The 24,528-nt window shown below is 41.1% G+C and overlaps 3 protein-coding genes across 3 annotated transcripts; all 3 read right to left on the bottom strand.

Moving 5' to 3' along the window:
- Nucleotides 1–2,131: 2,131 nt before the first annotated feature.
- On the bottom strand, nt 2,132–5,140 carry hoxd4a (homeobox D4a). Its single transcript, XM_023405697.2, has 2 exons — nt 3,659–5,140; nt 2,132–3,192 (listed from the first exon to the last, which is right to left on the bottom strand). The coding sequence occupies exons 1-2, from the start codon at nt 4,125–4,127 to the stop codon at nt 2,894–2,896; spliced, it is 768 nt and encodes a 255-aa protein (XP_023261465.1). The 5' UTR covers nt 4,128–5,140; the 3' UTR covers nt 2,132–2,893.
- Nucleotides 5,141–17,076: 11,936 nt separating this feature from the next.
- Nucleotides 17,077–19,708, bottom strand: hoxd9a (homeobox D9a). The gene is made up of 2 exons (XM_023405714.2): nt 18,900–19,708; nt 17,077–18,360 (listed from the first exon to the last, which is right to left on the bottom strand). Exons 1-2 carry the CDS (start codon nt 19,486–19,488, stop codon nt 18,116–18,118), a joined length of 834 nt encoding a protein of 277 aa, XP_023261482.1. The 5' UTR covers nt 19,489–19,708; the 3' UTR covers nt 17,077–18,115.
- Nucleotides 19,709–21,255: 1,547 nt separating this feature from the next.
- hoxd10a (homeobox D10a) lies at nt 21,256–23,664 on the bottom strand. Its single transcript, XM_023405688.2, has 2 exons — nt 22,823–23,664; nt 21,256–22,012 (listed from the first exon to the last, which is right to left on the bottom strand). The coding sequence occupies exons 1-2, from the start codon at nt 23,574–23,576 to the stop codon at nt 21,741–21,743; spliced, it is 1,026 nt and encodes a 341-aa protein (XP_023261456.1). The 5' UTR covers nt 23,577–23,664; the 3' UTR covers nt 21,256–21,740.
- Between the last annotated feature and the right edge of the window lie 864 nt (nt 23,665–24,528).

Raw genomic sequence — 24,528 nt, 5'->3', positions numbered from 1 at the left:
CCTCCCCTCCTCTCTTCAGCATCTATGTGCAGATCATTTATGGCAGGATGGTGGATTGGTAGCATCACTTCGTCTCAGCTTCTCTTCTGAAGCCATATGCCACACGCTTGATATTTTACACATACACACGCATATAAGCGCCCGGGCACGTCCACAGGGCCGCGTGTGGTCAGTGGGGATCATCAGACAGTGGTCACTGGGGATGAACACACTGCTGAGTGTGTGACTGCTGACTGTCCCTCCACATGTCTGTTTATGGCCACTTGTGTTTGGATTAGAGCTGATCCTGCAGTGTGGAGGGTGGGAGGTCAGTGTTGCAGTGGGTCATCTCCAATAAAGGCATAACTGGTGAAGCAGGGGGTGGGGGGGTGGGGGGTAATATCAAGCATAAGTACGTTAGTATACATCATGTATGCCTACTTGTTAATACAGCTGTTAATACAGCAGTAAATGTGGCATCATGTGGTTTAGGAGCTGGACAACCAGCTCTGAACAAGTTTTACGAGGCCAATGAACTACGTTAGGGTTTCTGTTTTACAATAAACAAAAGTCATGTGGAGATTCATTTACAGTAAAGAGTCAAGTCAAAGTTTTCCTCAAATGTAAAGGTGGTTTTCATGGAACAAAATAACCTTGAAAAGATCCACCAAGAGTTTCAGAGCATTTTGGATGTTTGTTTTTTTTTGCGCAGAGCACGCGCGGATTGTGATAAGAGGTAACGAGCGAAAATGAAGACACGGCGGAATAAAAAGAAATCATTTCTTTACCACGCTTTTAGCGATAAACTCCACTCATTCTGTCAAAATAAAATATGTATGTTTGCAGCTTTCAGACTTGACAGGAGACTGCGCAGCGCACATTTGGTGCATTTGTGTATGTTTTGGAAAAGGGCGCTTGAGCTCCATATGGCTCCACATTCTTGTTACCACTGGAAAACAAAATGTTTTCACAACAAAACTGATCCTTTTGTAGAAGGCGCGAAACGAATGAAACTAAATCACCCCATTTAGTAAATAAAATAAAAATAAAATAGAGAAATCTGAGACAATATAAAAGCCTCAGGGGGTCAGAGGAAATACATTTCCTCGGGGTCAAAATATTTCTCGAGCAAACTTTTGAATGCATAATCAGTAGAAATCTTTATTTTTTTTCAATATACTTCTCACATCTCAATGCACAATACAAGGTAGAAAGCATGTACAAAAATAAAATCAAAAAAGACTGCATATTGACATGAGGAGACAAACGCACAGATCAGAACCTTCTGGGGGCTGCGCCTGATATAAATACTGTTTAAAACACGTGGAAAACTGTGGCATTCACGCACTGACTCTTACTTTGAATTCTTTGAGCCGTTTCACTGTGGAAAAGCCTCAAAACCAAAGGCGAGGAGCGCCTGGGAGAGAAAATGCTTCTGTCCGGCGGGTCAGGGGTGCTGGGGTCAGTCCTTGCGGCTGAAATGTGTCCCCTGGATGAACCTGCCACTGCTGCTTTGTCGACCTTCGGTTGAAATACCTTTTCAACTCTCTCATGGTGAAGACTTCACAGAGGAGACCTCCTCGGACTGGGGAGAGCTTCTTGGCTTTTTTGTGTGTGTGTGTGTGTGTCCGAAGACAATGACGGTATAAAACAAAAAATATCTGTCTTGAAACGTGACGTGAAAGCCCCCCCTCGGTTAGCCTGGTGTAAATGAAAAACTATAATATTCTCACATTAACTAAGACTAAAACTTTGCATAAAGCCATGCTAATAATGCACAAGAGTTCAAACATATTTTAGATTAATTAAAGTTTAACGAATACTTTTAATTAAAAAATTGTATGTGTGCTACACGAAAATGTACACGGTTTTTTTTTAAACAAATAAATAATGACGTACAAATCATATAAAGAAAAATAAACAATTATAATCCTAAATATCCCGGATTTGATTATTTCAGATGAGAAACATCCAATATCAATTCGATGCCATGCAGGAAACAAATGATCTTTCATGGAAGAGTTTCAAATAGCGTGACAGAGCCTCTGAAAATGTACACTGTTTACAAAGATGTCAGGAGAGATTTATAAGGGCACTCAGAATAGTATGCACACAGGAATGTCTTGCTTTTGGGAATAATATTTAGGCTAAGAACATTTCAAAGCTTTATTGTACAAAATAAGTTAAAAACATACAAGTCACAAAGAAACGTGGGACTGAAATATTCAGCGGGCTTTTTTTGCAGTAAGGTTGGAGTTGTGTTTGGCGTGCCTCTATGCAAATTATGTTTGCTTCAAGTATATAGGCCTATATATATATATTTATTTATTTATATATTTATTTATTGTGCGTTTAATGTGAAGTTTCAACAGGAGAAACAAAAAAAACAGAAATAAACTTTGTGTACGTGCGTGTATGTGTGTATGTGTGTGTGTGTGGAATTTGAACGAAGGGCTTCCCTGTTCTGAATCAAGATGTTTCAACCTTTTAAACCGGCTTGAATCCACGTGAGAAGGGCAGAGACACTTTGTTTTAAAATCCACGAAATCAGCCGAAGGTTTCTCATTAAATGTCCCCAGGGGTGAAACGTCCAAAAATACAATTAAAAAAAATTTAGAATTAAAAAAATAAAAATAAAAGTTTCGATGTATTTGTTTCTCTTTGAGGAAATTCAAACCAGGAAGAGGCTCAACTTGCAAAACCTCTGAGTTACAAAGACTGATTGATTTTCTGACTCAGTCTTGAGTCAACACTGCTGGGGTCTTTCATTTTTTCTTTTGTTAAATTAAAAAAAAATAATAAAAAGATGGCTAAAAACGACATCAGTCCATGCAAAAGTCCGATGCAACCTTTGTCTTTTTTATGTACAGTTAATTTCTAAAGACATGACTCCCTCCTCCTCTCTCTCTCTCTCTTATAACGCTGTGATATCAGTCTGGTTATCCTTCTGAATGCTTTGCAGATGACTGGAGGCTGGTGCAGATCTGCCCTTGGTGTTGGGTAGTTTGTGATCTTTCTTCCATTTCATCCGTCTGTTTTGAAACCAGATTTTGATCTGCCTTTCGGAGAGACAAAGCGTGTGAGCGATCTCAATCCGCCGCCGCCTGGTCAGATACCTGTTAAAATGAAACTCCTTTTCAAGCTCCAAAACCTGCTGCCGGGTGTAAGCTGTTCTGGACCGTTTGGGCTCAGATCCTGTGTAATCTGGGTTCACTGTTGAGAAAGAAAACAACACACACACACACACAACAAAAAAAAGAAAGTCACCAAATGTGGCCAATGTAGCATGCAGGAAAAAAAAACAATACAAAGAGTATAGCCTCTAACTCTCTCTCTCTCCCTCTCCCTCTCTCCCTCTCTACCCGGGGCGCTCAAACTTTAACACAATTCACAGGGAAGCGAGAGCAGGAAATAATGAATGATTTTTTTTTTTTTGCGGAATTTAAGCAGATTTGTCGCAGATTTAAGCGCCATTACAAGCGGTCAATATGTGTTTTCAGGAGCTTTCAGGCGCTCACCTAGCGGCCTATTTCCTGAGCTATAAAAATTTATGACTTGTGTAATTGGCGAGGCCTTTCAAAGACTCCCATAAATATTACACTGAATGATTTCTAAAGTGCAGGTCTCAGTTGGTCCATAAGAGAAGAAGGAGAAGAGGAAGAGGAAAGGGAAATCTTACCAGTAGTTACGTGGACTTTCTTCATCCAGGGGTAAACTACTGCAGGCTGCTTGGCTTGTGTCCCATTTTGGTTCTTTGTGTTTTGCTGCTGTCCACAAGTCCGAGGTCCGGACACTTGGACCGGGGCCCCCTGCTCAGTCTGTGCGTTAAAGGGGCTCGCGTGGCCGGATCTCTCGTGCACATGACCCCGTGGCTGCACTGTGGAGTCCTGCACAGTGTTGCAGCTGAAGGGCTGCTCCGTGTAGTTTGACCGTGGGTAGATCCCTGGATGCTGAAAGTCTGTGTCCTGCGATGGACTGTAGTAGCCCGAGCCCTGCTCAGGTATATAGCTATTTTGTGAATATTCCTCGCAAGGAGGAAATTTCGGATCCACATACTTAGAGTTCACCATATACGAACTCATGGCCATTAATTTCTGAAGGTAGAAAATACTAATTTTTCTCGAGTTGTCTTTTTTTCCTCCCTCCATAGAGCCCTCCTACTTGGTGTCAACTGAATAAAGTTAGCGAACCATGTGACCAGATCGGCCAATAGAGGTGATGCTGCTCCACACACGAGTAAACATACAACTAAGGAGCAATTTTATCTAACTTAAGATGGATCAAAATTAGACCCTGGTGGAAAAACAAATAATACTGACCTAAAACAGCTGTGTGCACATTTGGAAAAAAAAAAAAAAGTTCAGCTGGAAAAATAAAAAGGAAAATACACATATGATACTTTACTTCAATATTTAACCATGGAGGTATATGAAAAATAAACAAATAGGTTTGTATAAGGTTGTTTTATCCACGCAGATATAAAAATGTATCAGTTTCTAGAGTTTAACTTGAATGCATTGTGTTCAACAGAGAAACCAACAAAAGATACAAAAAGCCCCTTGGCATAAAAGCAGCGAATAATGACTGAGGACAATTGATGGACACTGTCTTTGTCAAGAAGGGGTCATCCAAAAGTTACACGAATCTCATCACTTCATCTGCTCCCATCCCTTTGAAAGAAGTGTCTGAGGAGCCTATTGGCCAGCAGCAGCAGCAGCAGCCTCTGGGAATCAATAATGTAGAGGCACAAACGACCCACAGGAGAGAAAAGCTACAGCTGGACTCTGCTCAGGGTTCGTTTCTTTTTTTCTTTTTTTTTTTTTTACAAAATCCATCTCATACCAACACACTGAGCTAAATTGAAACTACAGCCTCCTTCCTAATTATGTTTATTTTCATGTGAAACATTTTGCATCAGATTTCCTTGAAGCCATGTGGAGTTCCAACACGCCCTGAGCTCTTCTTATGAACTGTGTGCTGTTGTCACATTTACTCTCATTCATAAAGCAGCAGCAGCAGCAGCAGCAGCAGCAGCAGCAGCAACACTGTCACTGCAGCCTCTGAACACATCACATCAGACACCAACACAAAACAAAACAACAACAAAAAACCCTGATTAAAGTCAATAAATCGAAGTTTTTTCATCGACCATATACTCCCCTAGAATCGAATCTGTGACTGTGGTTTCATCACACAAATTCGGTTCTACAGGGTATATATAGACGACGGGAAGCAACACTGCCCACTCTCAGGCCCACGGCCACACAAGCACATCATGACTTCAGCCAAACCAAATTTACAAAGTGCCTCCCAGTCAGGATAAACAAAACAAAACAAAACCCACCACAGAATCAAGGTCACATAAAGAAACAAGAGGCATCACAGCCAGATGGGTAAAACGCTGATTTGATTAAAATGAGAGTCATTTTATTTACTGTCAACTTTTGATTATTCTTCTCTCATGAAGCAGCTTTTTCTTTCGTTTTGATGAGTTCCCTTCTCCCCTTCTTTAGGTTATTTTTCCATGACCTTTGTGTTGTTTGATTTGGATTCAAACTGGTGACAGCAGTTTCAACAGCCATGTCAGTTTCTAAAAGAAGAAACCCGGAGTCCTGCAGGCAGAGCATTGCTGTCATTTCCAGCTGCAAAATGACAAGAAAAAGACACTGACGGAGCAACACCGAGGTCAAACCCAGGTTTCTGTGCAGTAGGTCTCCCTCCCACCATCATAGTCCAAGTTCACAGCAAGAAGAAAACAAAAACAAATTCCTTCTTAAAGACTTGATTTAAATCAGTTTTCACCTCAAAATCCAAGACCAGCTCCAACGACGGATCAGCGCCATAAACGCATCAGCAGATAACGGGCTAATATAGCAGGAGCTTATCACCAGCGGCCAAAAGACGAGGCCAGAGGCCACCGAGGTCAAACCAAATCATTTACAAACTTATCAAAAAACTTCAATTATTTTTGGTGCTGCTGACAGCTCAATGGGTGCAAAAGTTTACCAATTCCTCGTCAGCCATTAACCAAAGCGCCATGGCGGCCACTGCAACTCCTCGTGAAACATCCTTCACAAATGGATTAAAGCTTGGAGGGATTTCAAGTAGCTTGTTTTATTCCAAATGAACCAAAACAAGCCAAAAATGTTTTTTTAAAGTCACACAAATCAACATTATAATGATATCATTTTGATCTAAATATGAATATAAAGCAAAACTGTGTGTTATAACACCCTCGGGCCTAAATCAATTCTTACAGGACTAGCAGGACGGTTTGAGTCAGTTAGATTAAATAAATTAAATTATAATATCAGGTTTGGATTCATTTGTTTTGCGCACAAAATATGACACTGGGCCACATCACACTGATGGAAAGTTTGACTAAAATTCGAACCAGGCATAAAAGCTCGTGTTTCCTTCTTGGATAAGGAGAAATAAATGAATATGAGCACTTTTACCTGATTATTTCCTGGATGATGTGCGAGTCTATCAGAGTGTTTTGGCAGCTGTTTGATATTCTCATCCTGAAATATATTTTTAAAGTTGAGAGTCATAACACAGGCCCTCACATAGTGAGAATAAAACAAGAGGCAGAAACAGGGGACCTCGACTTGATGCTTTTTGCTGCGTCTTTTCATACAATGTAAAGATTTTGATCTAGAGGTGATTGTCTCTGCTCCGCCAGCTCGCTTTCACATTCCCATAAAAGAAAGAAAAATATTCGTTTCAAACATAGTTAAAAAAAAAAAAAAAATTCGCTCTTGCACTTCACATTTCAATATTAGACAGCCTGACCTGTCTTTCACCTTGCGCTGCTAGTCCTTCAGACGGGTCAAAGCCGAGATCCGCAACAAAAGAATGATAAAGTCAGCGTTTCCTGGCAGCTTGACTTAAACCAAGAGGCTAAGAGCTTCAGCTCGACTCCTCTTCCATCACATGTACCTGCTTTTTCTGTGGAAAAGCCTCGTCTGATTGTTTTGGAGAGTCAGAAAGCATGAGGCCTATTTAATCTAATTTTCAGGGAATGTAATGGAGCTTTTTTCTTTTTCTTTTGTTTTTTGGCTGATAATAATAAAAGATTAACTTTAAATTACCTTAATAATGCATTTAAATTATTAGACTGGATCTCTAACAATGAGTGGCGAAATTAATCATTTAAAGGCCTGTGGTAGAAACGCGTCAGGCCTAGTGAAGTCAACATATAATAACACAATATGTAAAATAACAATAAAAAATAAACAGAATTTTATTGTTGTAACTTCAGTGCATTTTTTGTGGTTTATAATTTTCAGTGCGGTTAAAAGTGTAGCAGGAACGAGTTGAGAATTATCATAATTATTTAAAATGTACACTGACCATCAAGTTGTACTGATTTAATGAAGGTTTAAAGATAATTCACCAAAAATCTTCAACAAGATGAGACTGGTGACAACAGGTTGATTTGTCGGCCTACAAGCAAATGATATGAAGTAACTCTATCATGACAGCAAACAGCTTGAACAACAGCATCCACAGAAAAAAAGCATCGATTCAGTCTTAACAAGGCTTTTTTTTAAAAAACCCAAACCGAGCTCCGGCAGCTCACAGTGATCACAGGACTAAACACGGTTTCCCTGCGGCAGCAACATTACAACCAGGCTTATCTGTGTTTGTCCTGAGCACGCACTGTTGCAGCTTTTAGAGGCAGGAAACAGTATAGCCCGAGCACTATGCGTATGACATCACACGCCCATACCACGAGCATAATGATAAAACACAGCTTACCACAGAGACCGCAACACATGGCACACCGCGCAGCAAACGCATCCGTGCTGGAGGAAGAAAAAAAAAAAGTCTGCCCAGGCTGCAGCTCCCTGCCAATTGAAGCTCTATTCCAACCCATCTGGACGCTCTAACTAATACACAATGAGAATTATATTTTGGCTTGTCAAGTCTCAGGCCATAAAACAAACTTTAATGGCGTCACGTGTTTCCTCACAGCCAGTCACAACACCGCGCAGGCCCATAAATAATCCTCAAAGTTGCACTTACTCAATAAGGCCGATTACACTGATGTGCACTGAGGAAAAGTCCCAGAAATGAGGAAGCTGGGAGGCTGTGGCGAGGCTGCAACTGTCGTTAGAGAAATGGGAACAGGAGTGCACTGGGATGAAATAAAAATACTTTTTATTTTAATTTAAACATTGTAGTAATTTTTATATTTCAGTATTATAATGCAATGTTCGCTACAACAAAGTCTGGCACTCTAATAACTGTCTGTCCACCAATATAATAATAATTTAACATAATAATTTAATTACCTATGATCTGATCAATTTATTCCAATGGAAGATTTTCTATTTATTTTTCTTCTTATAGCTCAGATCTAACATGATGATTTAACTGACGCAGCTTGACCTCTAAAGTGTTAACACAAACATCAAACACGCGTCACTGCATTGCTCTAAAATACATTTCTCTCCCCAGTGAACCTGCCACAATAAGACTGATGTCATTCATTCTTCCGGGCCAATCCCAGAGAGCCAAGACCGTGTTTGTCCCTCCTCTCCTTTCCTATCCAAACAGGAGAGAGTTGAGGATGATGTTGAGGTTTGGGTGGTTGCCACTGTGGGGCAGGTATGATAAATGGGAAGGTATCAAATCAGAGGCTTGTCACTTTTTACATGCATGTCCTCGTAAAAAGAAATATTTTTCTGGAGATGATTTGAAGGTAGAAAAAAAAAACCCTGCAAGGCCTCCTGGGTGTTTTAGAAGCAGCTGCCTTCACATTGCTCTTGATGTAAGCTTTTCTTCTTTTTTTTGGTTCTGATTCAATTTTATGTGTAGAAATATAGTAACTTTACATGCAGCTGTGTTTTCAACTGCTCTACCAGAGACAGTTTCCTTTAACATCATCATCACTGCCACCCTCTTCATCATGAGGAGGGTGTCACACTCTCAAGGGTCTGCAACAGTGTTGAAACATCAACTGTCACTGAAGCTACAGTTTGTGCATCTTTAACTGAGCTGCTCTCTGATGACAAAGCATCCACTGTGCTGTCTGTTTACCATTCATTCATGACAATAAACAACTGTCTGCCTCTTTGCTGGGGCAATAGGATGCACTTTATGGGTTTGCACAGCACTGTAACACACAAACACCCCCACCCCCCCCACCCCCACTCCATCACCCTGCACCGAAGGCAGCAATAGATAATCATAACGACTGATCTCAGGATAACAGACTGTGGTGCACCCTGCAGCTGCAGCAGGCTGAGAGGGTGCATTTTCTTTACACACACACACATTTTCCCCAAAACCACTTTCAAAAATGAAACACGTCACATGACCACGTGTCTCAGCCAATCAGAGTGCTCCGAAAACCGCCAGTGAAAGACTGCTGAACGGGAGCAGAGGGGCTGAGTGTTGGGCAACAGCGCCTTCTGCTGGCAATTTAACGCCCTCCTTCCACACACACACACACACACACACAAAAGTCCATGTATCCAAACAAGTGATGTCATGAAATGTTATATTTCATGAAACTGTTGATATAGAGGAAAAAGAAACTGTCATTTCAAAAGCAAATGAGCTGATTTCAACATTCATTCAGTGAAGTCTCTATAAGCCATGTGGGCTGATGGGACTTGATTCAGGACTTGGTTTGACTTGATTCTTGAAACAAATGAAAGTGCTGCTGGTGAAAGGAAGAATCACCATCTCTCATCATTTTCACACTGTCCTTCCTGATTTATGAAATACAATTAGACTGAACACGTCACTGGTTGCCATGTGAAGATGAGCATATCTTTGCAGTGTGGATGTAAATACTCCTGATTTAGGCAGAGAAAGCCAAATAAACTGGTTGTTTGCGATGGTGGTGATGGTGATATAGGGTGAAATAATTGATGAATTAATCGGTTTATCTAAGTGGAAAACGAATCAAGATTTAAATACATTTAGTAGGCCTAAATAAAACAAAATAGTTATTCGTTTCAAATAACTTTATATGAAGAAACATGTGTTTACAAAAGCTCTCACTGTCACACACTGATCCAGAAGAGGCCAATATGGAGTAGACAAGAGGGGATTTGAATCAGGGTGAAAAGGGGAAACCACATCCATTCATGGAAACTGCTATCTGTTCAAATGCGTGCAGGGCCTGCGGTCAGACATTGTTCTACTTCATTACATATAACAAACACATGCAAGAAATGATGAAAGCTGTGTGTGCATAGTCAAATTTAACACCACGGGGTGAATGCTGTCTAATTTTCGCAGATTTCTGCTTGTGCCTTGTGTCTTCCAGGGTCCATTTTGCCGCATTGCAGTGAGGCTGTAAATACTTTCGCAGCTGCCTGTCAGCCAACAGTGAAATACTGTCTTTGTTCAGTTGGCCCCATCTCCAGGCAGCTGAACAGCACAGCTATGAAAACTGAGCCTCTTCTGCCAGGCTTGCATATGTGGAATACACCAAAGCAGATTTGTTCTGTGTCCATTATAGTGCAGCATTTTTTTTAGCAAGTGAGCAATGTGCGAAAAAATTCATCAGATCAAAGCAGATTTTTCTAGTAGCTAAAGAAACGCAAAAAAAGTAATGCCTTCACTGGCGACTATGAGCAGGAGAGGGGGGAAACGAAAATGTTTGTCGATATGCAACATGTCTGCTTTAGCTTGAAAACCAAAAGGAAAATGTGAGTTAAACACTAAGAAGCTTGGGGGAAATGACTGCCCTCAGTTATCTGCGTCAAAAACACCACTCAGACTTGTCAGACACCATCATCAAGGACTTCAAATACAAGCTACACTTCTGCAGAATCATCATGAAATAGAAGGCATGAATCAATTTCCCAGAAACATTTGATAATCCATCTGATTATTTCTTAAATATTTCCATTTGATTCTTGAAGCATAATAGCAGTAAAACATTTTTTTTTTTTTTATCATTACAAACACAATCTGCGCGTTAAAGCATTAAAGCTATTTATTCCAACGCACCTAGAAACGTGAAATCACCGCATTACCTGAGAGCTGTTTCCCCTTCAGCTCATTTACATGACTAATGAAACAGGAAGCTGTCAGGCTTTCACGTGCAGACACACAAGCGTAAATAAAAGCTGTTATCACACAGAAAATCTTACCTACAGCCGGGAGGTAATCCATGTCCACTCTCTGGTGTTTACCTGAGCGGTGCATTTTGATCAAGCTACAAAGAGCTGCTCTGTGCATGAGGAGGTCAGACACTGACAAAGTTGAAAACGCTCCTCTTGTCATCCAGGAGAAGGAGCAGCGCTGTGCCGCAGATATAAGAGCTGATCAGACGTCTATGAAAACGAATGGCTGGAGATTTTCTTTTTTTTTTTTTTTTTTTTTTTTTTTAGGGAAAGCTGACCGTGGCGTATCGGTTTGAACACTATAGACGCAGAGTGCAGTGGGGGGAAAAATCGCCTGGGAAATCAGGAAAAGAGCCATGAAGACGTTTGCCTCTCACACATGACCAGTGGCATCCAATGACAGGCGATGGAGGCACATAAAAAGGTCTATTACCAAGTTGTAAATTGTCCTCTCACAAAAAGGAATTTCGACTGCAGCAATTCTCCCCATCTTTGCGCATAATAGCAGAAGCCCCTCCATGTCCTCTAGAAACAAAAAAAAAAAAACCAAAACAAGAGGGTTTCCCTCCTGTTTTCTCTCTCTGTTCTCCAACCATTTAAATGTTACATCTTAAAGCGCAAAAAAGAAGCTAGACTGGCATAGAAATATTCCAGCTTCAGCATAATGCACATTTTGTAGAATAACATAAAATAGTTAACATTATAAAATTAATCCGCTTTTTCAGCCCAAAACCATTTTTTATTTTAATCGGAATGAAAGGCAGACTGTTTCTTTTTAAAGCTTAACTAAAAACAACATGAGCTGCTGCTAGAAATTATTTCGTGTCGAATGGAAGCTTTTTGCACCAATGAGATTCAGCGTTTGTGTCTTTTTTTTCTTCTTTTCTTGCTTTTCAGTGAGCGGCCTGTGCACCAGCTGTTAACATCATGTCACACGATAAAAGCAGCTTTCTCATTAGGCTCAATAATAAGTGATACTGACGCGTGAATAAAGGGCAAAATGAAAATACATTTTATCCTCAACTTAGTTCCTCTAACGTCGTGACACTGGCGGTTATTGTTCCAGACGACAGGATGTTTGAAATGGACATGAGCGTCTCCTGCAGCTGTGGCTGAACATATACCATACCAGGCCATCGTCCTCTCTCTCCGCGCTCTCACACAGGCCTGCTGTTATTCTGAAATATATGAAGAGAAAACTAGAGGGAGATAAATTATAGCATATACGTTTTTTTTTCTGACCATGAAGATTTAAAGGCTAAACACTGTCTGTCCGTCTGTGTGAATATTTCTGCAGCAAAAAAAAAGAAGAAGGAATTTCTTTCATTTCAATCTTGTTCATCTGGTGGCATGCCAGAGTCAGCACGGTGCGATTTATGATCAGGCCATGGCTCTGTCTCTGGTTTCCTGTCCTATAGTCTCATAGCTTGTGTGTGTGTGTGTGTGTGTGTGTGTGTGTGTGTGTGTGTGTGTGTGTGTAATGCAAGAGATCAGAATTTGTTGCATTTCACAACTATGACAGCACTGTAACTGTATAGTCCGGTATAATCTGTTGGGATAGGGGGGTTCTATTGCAGAGAAGATGAAGAAGAAGAAGAAGAAGAAGAAAAAAAACACAAATCTGGATTAACATCGGTTTAGTCTCGGTGCAAAGATACGGGACTATTTGTCTGCTCATTCCTCTAACATGATGTTACCGCCTTTTTATTTGAGGTCACAGACGGAAAGAGAGTCGCCACGTTGACACTGGAAGAACGATGTGAGCTCCGGTATGTGATGTGCTGGTGGACCCGGTCCGCAGTAACTGAATGATGGGGAGCTTAAGGCCAACATATCGCGCCTATACAGAGGCTTTGTATAGATTAAGGAAAACAAGTAGCAGAAAATAAAAGCAATTTTTATAGACAGTGCGTGCACTTATGGGGCTTTTAAAAAAATAATAAACTGAGCAAGTTTAATAATGAAAAGAATAAATGTCCTTGGTGCGATGAGAAAGGAAAATAGACCTTGCCAGCATTAGGTCAGTGGGGGGTGGGTTTTTTTTGGTGAGGTGCGGTTTAATCCCAGACAGGGTTGTTGCTGCTGCTGCTGGTGGGCTGTGGCACACAGCTGCATCGTCGACACCTAGCAAACTAGAGATGAACAGGTCTCCATGTTTTCCATATTAATTCACGAGTTATCTCTCTCTCTCTCTCTCTCTCTCTCTCTCTCTCTTTCTCTCTCTCTCTCTCTATCCACATTAGCTTCCTCTCATGCCAGTTAAATAAAATTAGCGTTTGTATGTGCGTTTAAATCGTCATCTCCTATAAAGCTCGTTTTGAGTTACAAAGGCGAAATTATTTAAAATAAAAACATAATTATATATGAAGCGATTTAGACATTTAACGTGCTTAATAGGAGAGGTGCCGAACAGGGAAGTGGCCTATGGGTTATGGTAATGTGACATAATCTATTTAGGCTCAAATGTTATGGTTTCCTTTCATCACAGAGCTCTAATTGTCCTTTCTGTGCGGCCTGATTCCTCCGCAGTTAACCCTTGTGGCGTTTTTTCTTCTTCTTCTTTTGGTTCCACTGATCATTTCAGTCCTCTCTCTGTGTGTGTCTATGTGTGTGTGTGTGTGTGTGTGTGTGTGTGTGTGTGTGTGTGTGTTAGACTACTTACTCTCAGCTTTTTAGTGCAGCATGCCTGCACTAGTTTCGAATAGTAGTCTATCAAACTCGCTATAGGGAAGAAAGATAAACATCAGATCAAATACATTGATCACACCAAAACTTCACATTTAAGTCATTCGTGCTGGTGATTATGCAGCTTTAATGATTCTGAACTATAAATCTCCTGATCAACCCGAGGCTGTGCAGCTAACTCCAGGATTCAACATATTGCGTTTCTTGAGCGACGTTGTTGCCTTCATGTTTAAATGTTCTGTATTCAGTCTCATCCTCCCAGAGAAACTCACTGCAGGACGTGCTGCTTGTCAAACTGCGTCACAGACCTGAACTGATTCAGAGTCGTAGTTGGTTTCGTTGTGGATTAAAACGAAGAGCAAGACTAATGGAAGAGTCGAAACTTAATCATCTTAATGAATAATTTTACACTGAGGTGGTGGTGCGGGGGATTAAAGGCAAGACAGCACGTCTGTTGGATTTTTACGTCGCCTGTAGGTTTGATAATAAACACAACTATCAGCTGAAGTCATGAAATCTTCTAAATCAATCCCATAATATTAGACCCGCTTCCCTGCACTGGTTTATTGCAGCAGCAGTTGAAAATTGAATACAGAAAAAAACATTGCATGTTTTTTTATTCTTATAAATATATGTTTTAATGTAAACAATGAAAAAACAAAAAAAACATGCTAAGCAATTAAATGGTGACAGAATGAAACAATATTAATCAGTAACTATAAATATGCATTTTTATTCACTCACACACACACACACACACACACACACCAATATGCCTTTTATGAATAGCTAAGAAACTGTTCTCGTCCTCAGACATATTGTCCCTCACACACATTTCTTTTAATAGCAGTATAGACTATTTAACGCCGCTCTAGAAAAGCTCCAACATTAGGGGGATTGGGATTGTGTTCCCAATCCCTAACGCTCAGCTCAGTTTCACAGCCATTATATCTTGGCCTCCGTGCAGCCCTGGCAGAAACAACACTGGACAAAGTGAGTGGATGTGGAGCAATAAAGCATCTGCGGGGTCTAACATGAGTCTACACAGCAGCGAACGGCAAAGAGTGAGAGACAAGGCGAGCTGCCCTCACTCTTGGCCTGTAAGGAAAGAGGCACATGACCGAGGAAGACACTGACAGAAACCCCCCCACCCCAATCTTCCCCCCAGTGTGTTCCAACGTACGTTTCTCTTTATCAAAGAAAATGTTTGAGCCAGTTATTGCGCGCGTGTCAGCAGCGTGTCATCGTGTATAGTATGTGTCCAAATAAAGAAGCAGCAGAACGTGGTCACTGTGGGGTCAAGTTTTCAGCAATGACAGTCACCCATGTAGTCACCAGCCGACTGGATTCAAAGGCCACTGTGCTTCTCGCACATGTAGACCAGTGCGTCCGGATCGAGGCGCAAACAATCAATTCCGTGTTTTCATCTAATTGCTTCAGTATCTTGTGTCCATCTTGAGAAAGAGAGAGAAGGGGGGAGTTTGGAAACAACTGGAAACCTCATGACAATCATCACTTTCAGTGGTGATGATTAAAGTAATGTTCACTGTAAGTCCTCAGGACCCAGTGCAGTAGGATCCACTAACGGCGGTGCGGGTGTGTGTGTGTGTGGGGGGGTTGACTCTTATTCTGCTGCAGCACTCAATGCAGAGTGTATTAAAACACAAGCAGGAGAAGCGTTTTTTTTCCGGCTTTTATAATCTGTTATCCAGCCACAAGTCAGCAACAGTAAATGTCTATCAGCAGTGAGCTTTGATAGTTTAGCGGGTTTTATATCAGATAATGGAAAACCAGGAGACTCTGTAGAGGCCTTAAGTCTGTTTGTGTTCGTTTAGGAGTCAGAGAAACATACTTTTAATTCGTCTAATTAAACGTATAGTATTTAATTGCTTTAAAGGTTTCAGTGATAATTCTGTGCAGCGCGTAACTCTGTACATTTTTCCGTGTCATGTGGAAACAGGGAAGAAAAAAAAAGATATAGGATGTTTTCTTTCCCAAGGCCCAATATAGCAGCCAGCACCATCACTCCGCTCTATTTATGTCAGTGATTTCAACAACAGCAACTTCCAAAAGATCCACGTTGCAACGACGCTTGTGTTTGAGCCTCGTGTGGCTTGAATAAAACAAACAGTCCTTACAATAGTGCGCGGACAACAGAGGACTGCTTCACGGCGCAGAGAAAATATTACATCTATTTGATGGAGTACAGAAGAGGATGTGGCCTCGGAATGGACAGTTCAGAGTTAATATCTGCTTTTTGTTTTGTTTTGGTTTTTTTTTTGTTTGTTTTTTTACTGTATAAATGGTGATAGACTGAGGCTGCTCCTGGCTTCTGATGCCATTTCTGGATAGATTAAATTGAGCTGCCGTTGAAATGTGGGGTCTGGATCACATTAAAAAGAAAAAAAAATCTGTACATCAACAACTGCAATAGACTTTTAAAATTTTGGAGTTTCATGTTTTCAACTGTTAAAGAAGCGTCAAGGTGCTGCTGTAGTTTAACAACAGCAGTTTCCCATTCAAATCCGAAAATAGTTTCGTTGTTGCTGCTTTAAAATTCTAAATTCACCCCCATACTAACTCTGCACTTTTTAGAGGATCATGAGCAGAAAAGCTCCTGTTTTATAAGTGACATTCAGAGATATACTGTCTTTTTTTTTTCTTTTTGTTTCATCTACATCAATAAATCCATGAATATACAGGCTAGTGTGTGGTATGGTCCATGTTGTGTTGTGTGCATGTTCCAGCTGTGAATCAACTGCTGTTAGTGAGACTAAAAGAACAATATCGCCCTCTAGCGCCCACATTCCCTCCCCAGTGAAGGCCAGGCTGCAGTGAAGGTAAACAGACTTTTCTTTAAATTAATTCATTTAAACTACTGCAGTTGAACATGGTATCACATATTCATGTGCACAAGTTTAAGAACAAAACAAATTCTCCAGGTCTATTTCACCTCAGGTCAGTTTTTGTTTCCACAGATGCAGCATGTCTGAGGTTAAACTGAAACACAGCCTGAATAGTTTCATAATTTAGAATAAGAGAAAATCATCAGACTGTGATACTGCACTCACCAGTCAAAGTTAAGTTTTTTTTCCCATCGGTGGGAAGTGGAGTTGATGAATAAACGTGACCATTAAGGTGGGGGGGGGGGGGGGGGGGGGGTTGATTTCCTCTGAAACAATTCATCGACCAGACACCCTGTGGAAAAGTGTCTACATTCTGTTTGTCAGCAACAGACGCAAACGCCCAAGAAAAGGGGGTTTCAAAGGAGAGTGTAATTACTGGCCGGGCTCATAAACTCATTTAGGCCAGACGTCTAGCCATTTCTATAGCTTTATTGGACCACGTTTCTTCCTGCTTTAAAGCAATTATTCGTACAAGTTGGACAATAAATTGGAAATCCGCCGCAACACCTCTTCCAGTCGTAAACACTTTATTACTTGTTCTAACCATTCAAATCCAATGTTTTAAAAAGCGAAATCTAACATACAGTAAGTAACCTCAGTTAGCGTTTAAATAAAAGAGCTGCAAATAAGAAAATTAGACTGTTTGGAAATGACTGTCGGGTTAAAATTTTGTGTCGTTTTATTTACCTGCAGGACATTTGTTCTGGAGTCCAACAGTCTTTGTGCAAACAAGGCCTCAGGGAATCATTCCGATTTAAAGAACTCAAATACAAAAACAGCCCAGAATATACCAGCAGCATGCAGACAGAGTGGCCAAATGTTGTTAATTAAAGGAAATAATGTTAATATGTTTATCGATGTTTAAGATTAAATTGAGAATTAGCTTTCTCTCCCTTCAATTGTTGTTTTGGGGTTTTTTTTTTTTTTTTTTGAGAAGGCATCACGGGCGTGATTATAGCTACACCTGCACGGTCAACAATTACAGCAAGTTAAAGTGTGCACGGCTTTTACTGACAGCAGCATGTGCACGGCTGTCTTGTGAAAATGTTTTACATACAAATTCCGGGCTCTTAACATCTATAAAAGCAATACACACGAGCAGGGTTTCCTACTGTGGCCGGGACGGAAGGAGGGAGGGCGTTCAAACAAATTCGAGAAAGTGAATGAATACAGTTCGTTGATTGTGTGAAAGTGTAAAACAGAAAATATCAGTCTGACAGATCCTGTAAGAACAAATTCCTGCACATGTGATGCCCTTTTGGTCAATACGTTACGGCATTGACTCTCAATATTTACTACTTAGGATTTAAAATAAAATAAAATAAAATAATAAAAATAAAATAACAAAAAAAAAAACTGGATACCGAGGCTCCTACCAAAGTAAATGTAATTGTCCAGATGGCTTCGTTGGTACAAAGATCAAAACGTGTGATATGGCAGCAGCACTGAACTCTATAGCTGCTCCTTGCTGCTCCTCTCTCTGTTCATCTTCTTCATTTTCATCCTCCTGTTCTGGAACCAGATCTTCACTTGTCTCTCGGTTAAACTGAGTATGCGGGCCACCTCGTAGCGTCGGTCTCTTGTCAAATACATGTTGTAGAGGAACTCCTTCTCCAGCTCTAAAGTCTGATATTTAGTGTAGGGGCATCGCTTCTTTCTCGTTGAGCGTGCATGAATCCAGTTTGCTGCAGGGTTGTCTGAGGGAAGAAGAAAAAAAAAACATGGGGGAGAGAGAGAGACACATGTTGAAGTGAAGGCACATGTGATGAGGATGTTGCTGAAATTCAACTTTAATGTAAAATGCTTTTCTAAAGTGGGGTTCGGGGAGCTGATTAGGGTGGGGGTGTAGGTCTGGGGGGGTTAGTGTTGTGGTGTCAGGGAATCGAAAGCAAAATGAGAAATGAAGAGTTTAGTTTTTGATTGACAGTGCGCAAAGATTGACTATTTCGATTACACGGTTTGCCCGCCGAACAGAAGAAATAAAACGAGGCCTAAATCTGGCCCATCAGGAAAAATCTTATCGAAAAGGAGCAACGTGTGTCTATTTTAGGTGTCCTGTGACATGGAATAGTTTAGGATCCCCCTGTAATAACCCGTGTAGGGCGGGTTTTTCCCCTTCCCGAGCCGCGGTATGCTACGAGACACTTTTATAGGTTAGTAAAACCTCCAGTTTTACACACCCAGCTCATACAGTTCTTGGGGTTGTAAATCAGGACCGGCTATTTCGTTCACTTACTTGGGTCAAGTTGTTGTTGTTTCTCCTCTTTGGGCTCGCTGTGGCTCGAAAGCTCACTTCCACTGTGCTCTTTGCTCGCCTTTTCTGGACACTCCGATACTCCACACGCGAACTCGCCGGCGAGCGGCCGAGCCTCTGCCTCCGAAGCGTCGCACTCAGTAGCTTTCGGCGGCAGCACCTCGGGTTTCGCCCCGTACGGCCGACCGGAGCCCGAGTGAAATCCGGCGAACGAGACGTGGTTGGAGATGGGGTCCATCCAGGAGCGGACGCCGACATATCTGCCGTCCGAGGCGGGCAGATGGGACTGGTGGTGGTGGGAGTGGTGGTGGTGGTGGTGCACGTACGGATGATAAATCCCCTGCGGGTGAACCGAGGACCACGACGACGAGAAAACGGCGGACTTTGGTGCAAAATTGCAAGAGGCGAAGTCAGCGTTGTCCCCAGCACCTGACGGCCTCGGGGTCACCGTGTGTGGAGCCTGAATAAAGCGAGCACCGTACACATCCTCCGGCTCCTGGCCCATAATAGCGTCCACATAGCAGTTACTGAGAGTGCCACTGGAAGACATTTTTGATCTCTTCCTACTCATATAATAAGGGTTGCACTGTTACGGGAAGCTTCTCTCTATGAACAATCATAGTATTTTTGCTGGCCTGCATCTACAGGGATTGGTTACATGGATCACGTGGTCATATTTACCAATACAGCGAGTAAATCAATCCTGCCCTTGCTCTCTCTCTTTTTTTTTTCTTCGTCAGGTTTAATTTAGCTTTTCATTTCACAAATAATAAAAAGCCCCGTCAGATGTGACTAGAGGGAGAAAACAATCGTTCAAATAATTGCAAATGGTCCCCCCCCCCCTTTCTGTTTCTCATGAGCTTGAGGCTGCAGGATGTTGCAACAATACAAAAAAAAATAAGACATTTTCCACACGCACACACATACACACACACACACACACACACACACACACACTTAAACCAAAGGCGGATTCCCTGCATCTTAATGTTTGAGAAAAACTCTTATAATAACGTCCTGATACCCTCACTGCTAGTAAAATGCTTTATAGACTTACGGAGTCCTCGTAAAATAGATGTAATAACATGCTGTAAAATAACAGACGCCATTTTCCGTTCACAATGCGTTGAATCCATTGTTAATATTCGGTGAGGAAACATTTTCTGGGTTGGTTGAATTTTTTAAAGTTAAGCAGGAAATGGCAGTTGTGAAATTATTGTATTCATTCAAAGGAGAGCAATAATATCTTTATGTATCAATAAATGTTTTATGAGGTGCGTGTGATTATACATGCCGTCAATAAAATAAAAAAAAAGACTTGGAGAAGCAAAGTCCATCTGTGTCTGAAAGATATTATTCAAGAGTGATATATATATATATATCTTACATTTTCTTCATAGTGTAAGTGAAATTATCTTTTTTTGCATGTTATGAAGATGGATTTGTAACTTCAGTCCAGAAAAAAAGGCACATGTCCAGTTAAATAAGTCCAGATTGAGGTCAGAGCTGCAGCTCCACGTTACTTTATCAAAGATTAATGATGAAATGTGAAGTTATTCTGCAGAATGAACAGAAAATGCAACGTGGCCATTCAGGCCTGCGTAGCTCGTAAAAGGAGGAAGAGCTGATTCTTTGCCTGTGGATTTGTGCTTGACCATAACTTAGCCCGCCTGATCGAGTCCTTATAGACCATTAGTTTAGTCACAAACAGGCCAGGAAATAAAATCAACACCATGTTTATTTGATTAGACGGACCCCCGCCTCTTTTTGCGTCTCTCGGCTTCACTCTTCTTCTGCGGCAGAGAAGGCTATTTACACTATTTTGATCATTTTTTGCTTTTGCTTTTTTTTGTTTGTTTGTTATTTTGTTGTTGTTGTTTTGCACCTACTGTAACAAAGCTCAGAGTGTAGTTTTCAGTTTGTCTTCAGGGAGCATGGACTATCTTGCAACGCTTGTAATGACAGATTCATTGTTTTACCCCAACAGCATGTGTTAAGCCTGCTACAGCCCGCAAACCCATTCTTATTTTTTATTAAGCTTGTAGGCTCATCGTCACATGAAGTTAAAGCACAAGTGTAAACATCCTGTGAAATTGGAAACATTAGGCCCATTTCTTTTAGACGTTTCACTAAAATGCAATAGGCTCGTCTAGAAAATGTATTTTTCTTGTTTTGGGTTTTTTTTTTTTTTCCTTTGCTTCATAACAGTTTTAAGCACAAAAAAAAAATATTCCCTGCATCAAAGCAAATAACACCGCGGATTACTAATACAGCAACTACTGATGAATGAGAAAACAGTGCACCAGAGACTTGGACAGTTCAAAAAAAGAAGACAGGCTTATTTGACAATCTATTTATTGCAAGATACATGCCACAAACATGCAGTAAATTCACAGATAAACATCGTTTTCCGCCACTTTAATGGCCCATAGAAACATTTCACTATTGAGCAAATGGCTTGCACTTTTACTGTAAAACAAATGTTGCACTATAGGACAATAAATGTGCTTTCATGACTGAAATAAAGAAACATCTTTCCACACAGCTCGCCATCCCGACACAATAGAATATCTATGTCTACTGGCAGAAGGAAGAAATCTACTCCAATAATTTAAGACCAAAAAAAAAAAAAAAGTGTTACCCTGTGATAAAATAACACAAACACACGACTCCACACAAAGTACTAAAAATGGCATATATTTATATATATATATAGTCACAGTTTCGTTGAAATTGAAGATAAACGTCCAATGCCACCAAAGCATCAAACTGAATATGAGAGACATAAAAATAAAAGATAGCTAACCACTGATACATGCGGGCTCACGAAAAGGTGAGGTTTGAGGTCAGTTCACGGATGCGGTTTTCCCTGTTCATTTTCTTCAGTTTCATCCTGCGGTTCTGAAACCAGATCTTGACCTGCCTGTCGGTCAGGTTGACGCTCCTGCTGATCTCTAGGCGGCGCTCTCGGGTCAGATACATATTGAACAGAAACTCCTTCTCTAACTCCAAGGTCTGGTGCTTTGTGTAAGGGCATCTTTTCTTTCTCCCACTTTTTGCTGTTAACCAGTTGCTCGTCGGGGTGTCACTGCAGTCTGTGAAGATTCAGATCAGAGACATTAGTTAGTGTTTAAGCCTGGTGTTTCAGTTTCAACCAAGTCTCACCTGCTGCTTCACATTTCACCTCTGGGAAATAAGACAATATAAAAGGCTTTCCCCAAGAATAAATAATATCAGGGCGGTGTTATTAGTCACTTGCATGCCACCACTAATGAGATAGAAATCAAATGAAACCCCAGCTGATCAAAACGCACTCCATTAATAAATACATCTTTGTACAGCTTCAAACGTGAGGAAAAAAAAACCCCAAAATAAATGTATTAAACTGTCATCAATGTAATCTTTGATTAACTTAAATTGCTAAAATTATGAATTTCAAGCAGTGGTTTGGTTATCAAGGATCCTTCAAAGATACAGACTGATAGAATTCAGCTGTAGCTGCAAATGCACCAATTTCTGAAGATCCTTGAGTCACTGAATTTTGAATTTGTACCACAAATATGAAGTGGACTTATCAGTGCAGCTTAGGTTGATTTTTTTTTTTGTATCTGAATATTGTGCAATATGTCTAAACATAAAGCGACAGACTGAAATATATAGGCTATATATAATTTATATTATATATAAAATGAATTATTTGGATTTAAATATCAGGAGCAGGGGACACACAGTCTGCATGCTGCATGGTAAAACCATTCTCTGCTGCCTATCACTGCAACCTGAGAAAGACTCTCATTAAACATTACGACTTTAGGGTTGTTTGTGTTTTATACTTGGTTTTATGATGCTGGAGCCTTCTCAGCACAGCGCCACGAGATAAAAGCTTTTCATTGTAGCCAACCCACCTTTGCCTTCCTTCTGTTGCAGCTCAGGACTGGACACAGAGGTTTCCATGGAGCAGTTCTTCTCCTCAGAGCTGGACTTGGGAGGTTCCGGGCTTTCTGCTGGGGGGACCGGAGTCCTTGAGGTCTCGGGGTCTTGCTGGACGTCCTCGCGTTTCTTTTCCACCTTTGCAAAATTAGAAGAGGACGAGGAGGAGGACTGCGGTTTCGGGGTGAGCCGGCTCAGCTGCATCAGTGTTGGGTTTGGACTCGGCGGCTCATGGCAGTAGTTTTCCTGATGCTTCCCATTCGCATAAGTTTGGCTCAGTCTGAAATAGCCCGGGACCGGGATCTCGGGACCATCGACGGGACAGGACTCGGGAATAACAGAATATGCGGGGACTTCTGTCAGGCTGACTTTCTGCAATCTCTTATCGGAGTACATGCAGCAGTTACTCTCTTCCTTTATGCTCTGTGAAAATGAACAGTTTGTCATCTGACTGGACGGCTCTATTCTGCAGGGTCTATTCGGATCAGTCCAGTTATCTATTTGAGGTATGTACGAGTGGACATTCATGCCCATATTTTGGTGGTTGACCTCCCCTCTTTTGCCGAAAGACGGCAAGAGTCCACAGGTTTGCATTCCGTAAGTTCCCATTTCTGAGGCGGACGGCACGTACATGTTGCTGTTGGAGTAAAAGCTGTCCGTCCTGCAGGCACCTATTAAAGAGTCCACTAGAAATGTGTTTGCCGCAGGAGAGCTACTGGGGAAGGACATTTTTGGGGGTTAAGTTCTTTAGAGAAGAGAGATGTCCTTTGTAAGCTGACATATCTAGGAAAAACAATCTCCGTGTAAGTCAGGATGCCTCCCGACCACATGACAAGCCCACCAATGAGATTTGAAAATGGCCTTGAGACGCAGCCTCCTCTCCCTGCACGCGCTCGCACTGCGGATGCAGACGTGGTCAACAGCGACACCTACAACACGGACTTGAAATTGGTTTACAGACGCTGAAGACAACAGGGGCATCGCGGGACTTTACTGTTCACTCAAACTGAAGCGTTTGAATAAACTAAGAGACATTGCGCATTGATTTGGATCTCATGTGTTCAACAACTGAGGTTCTGTGAAGTGTTTTTTATGTCATGTGTAAAATGCCCAAAGGATATTTGTCTCTTTGTGTGAGAGACTGGAAAAGTGTGTGTATGTGTGTGTGTGTGTGTGTGTGTGTGTGTGTGTGTGTGTGTGTGTGTGTGTGTAAAATGCTGCCTACATGGCGCATAGGCGACAACTGCAGACTATTTCACAGAATGTAACCAGCTCTACTGAATCTATTTCTTTTCCATTCATATCAACCATTCACATGACTCTAAGCCCACCAACGACAGAGCACACATTAGCTGTATTTGCATATGTTTTTACTGTCTCCAGTATTTTTGACTTCAAAGTGGAAACAAAAGGATAAATATGACATGGTGTAAATATGCTGCTTCCTCTTTGTTTCATTAAGTCGCGGTTTGAAGTTTGTTTTATTAGTTTTGCTCATTTTCACTGTTTTTTTTTTTTTTTTGTCGAGTTCATTCGAAATAAGGACAACGGCCTTTTACATTTCCTGCATGATGTCAGCATTGAAAATAAGGAACCTGGACTGTAAAAAATGTGAGTCCACCATTCACAAACGTGAACGAATCAGCTACTCGGAGGTTTGGAGGCATGAAGGTCAACATTA

This window comes from Seriola lalandi, unplaced genomic scaffold, assembly GCF_002814215.2.
Source record: "Seriola lalandi dorsalis isolate HSWRI2012SDOR001 ecotype SW California unplaced genomic scaffold, Sedor1 jcf7180002054284, whole genome shotgun sequence".
Taxonomy (NCBI): domain Eukaryota; kingdom Metazoa; phylum Chordata; class Actinopteri; order Carangiformes; family Carangidae; genus Seriola; species Seriola lalandi.
The sequence above is the reverse complement of the archived record's forward strand: the minus strand, read 5'-3'. Positions and strand labels throughout refer to the sequence as shown.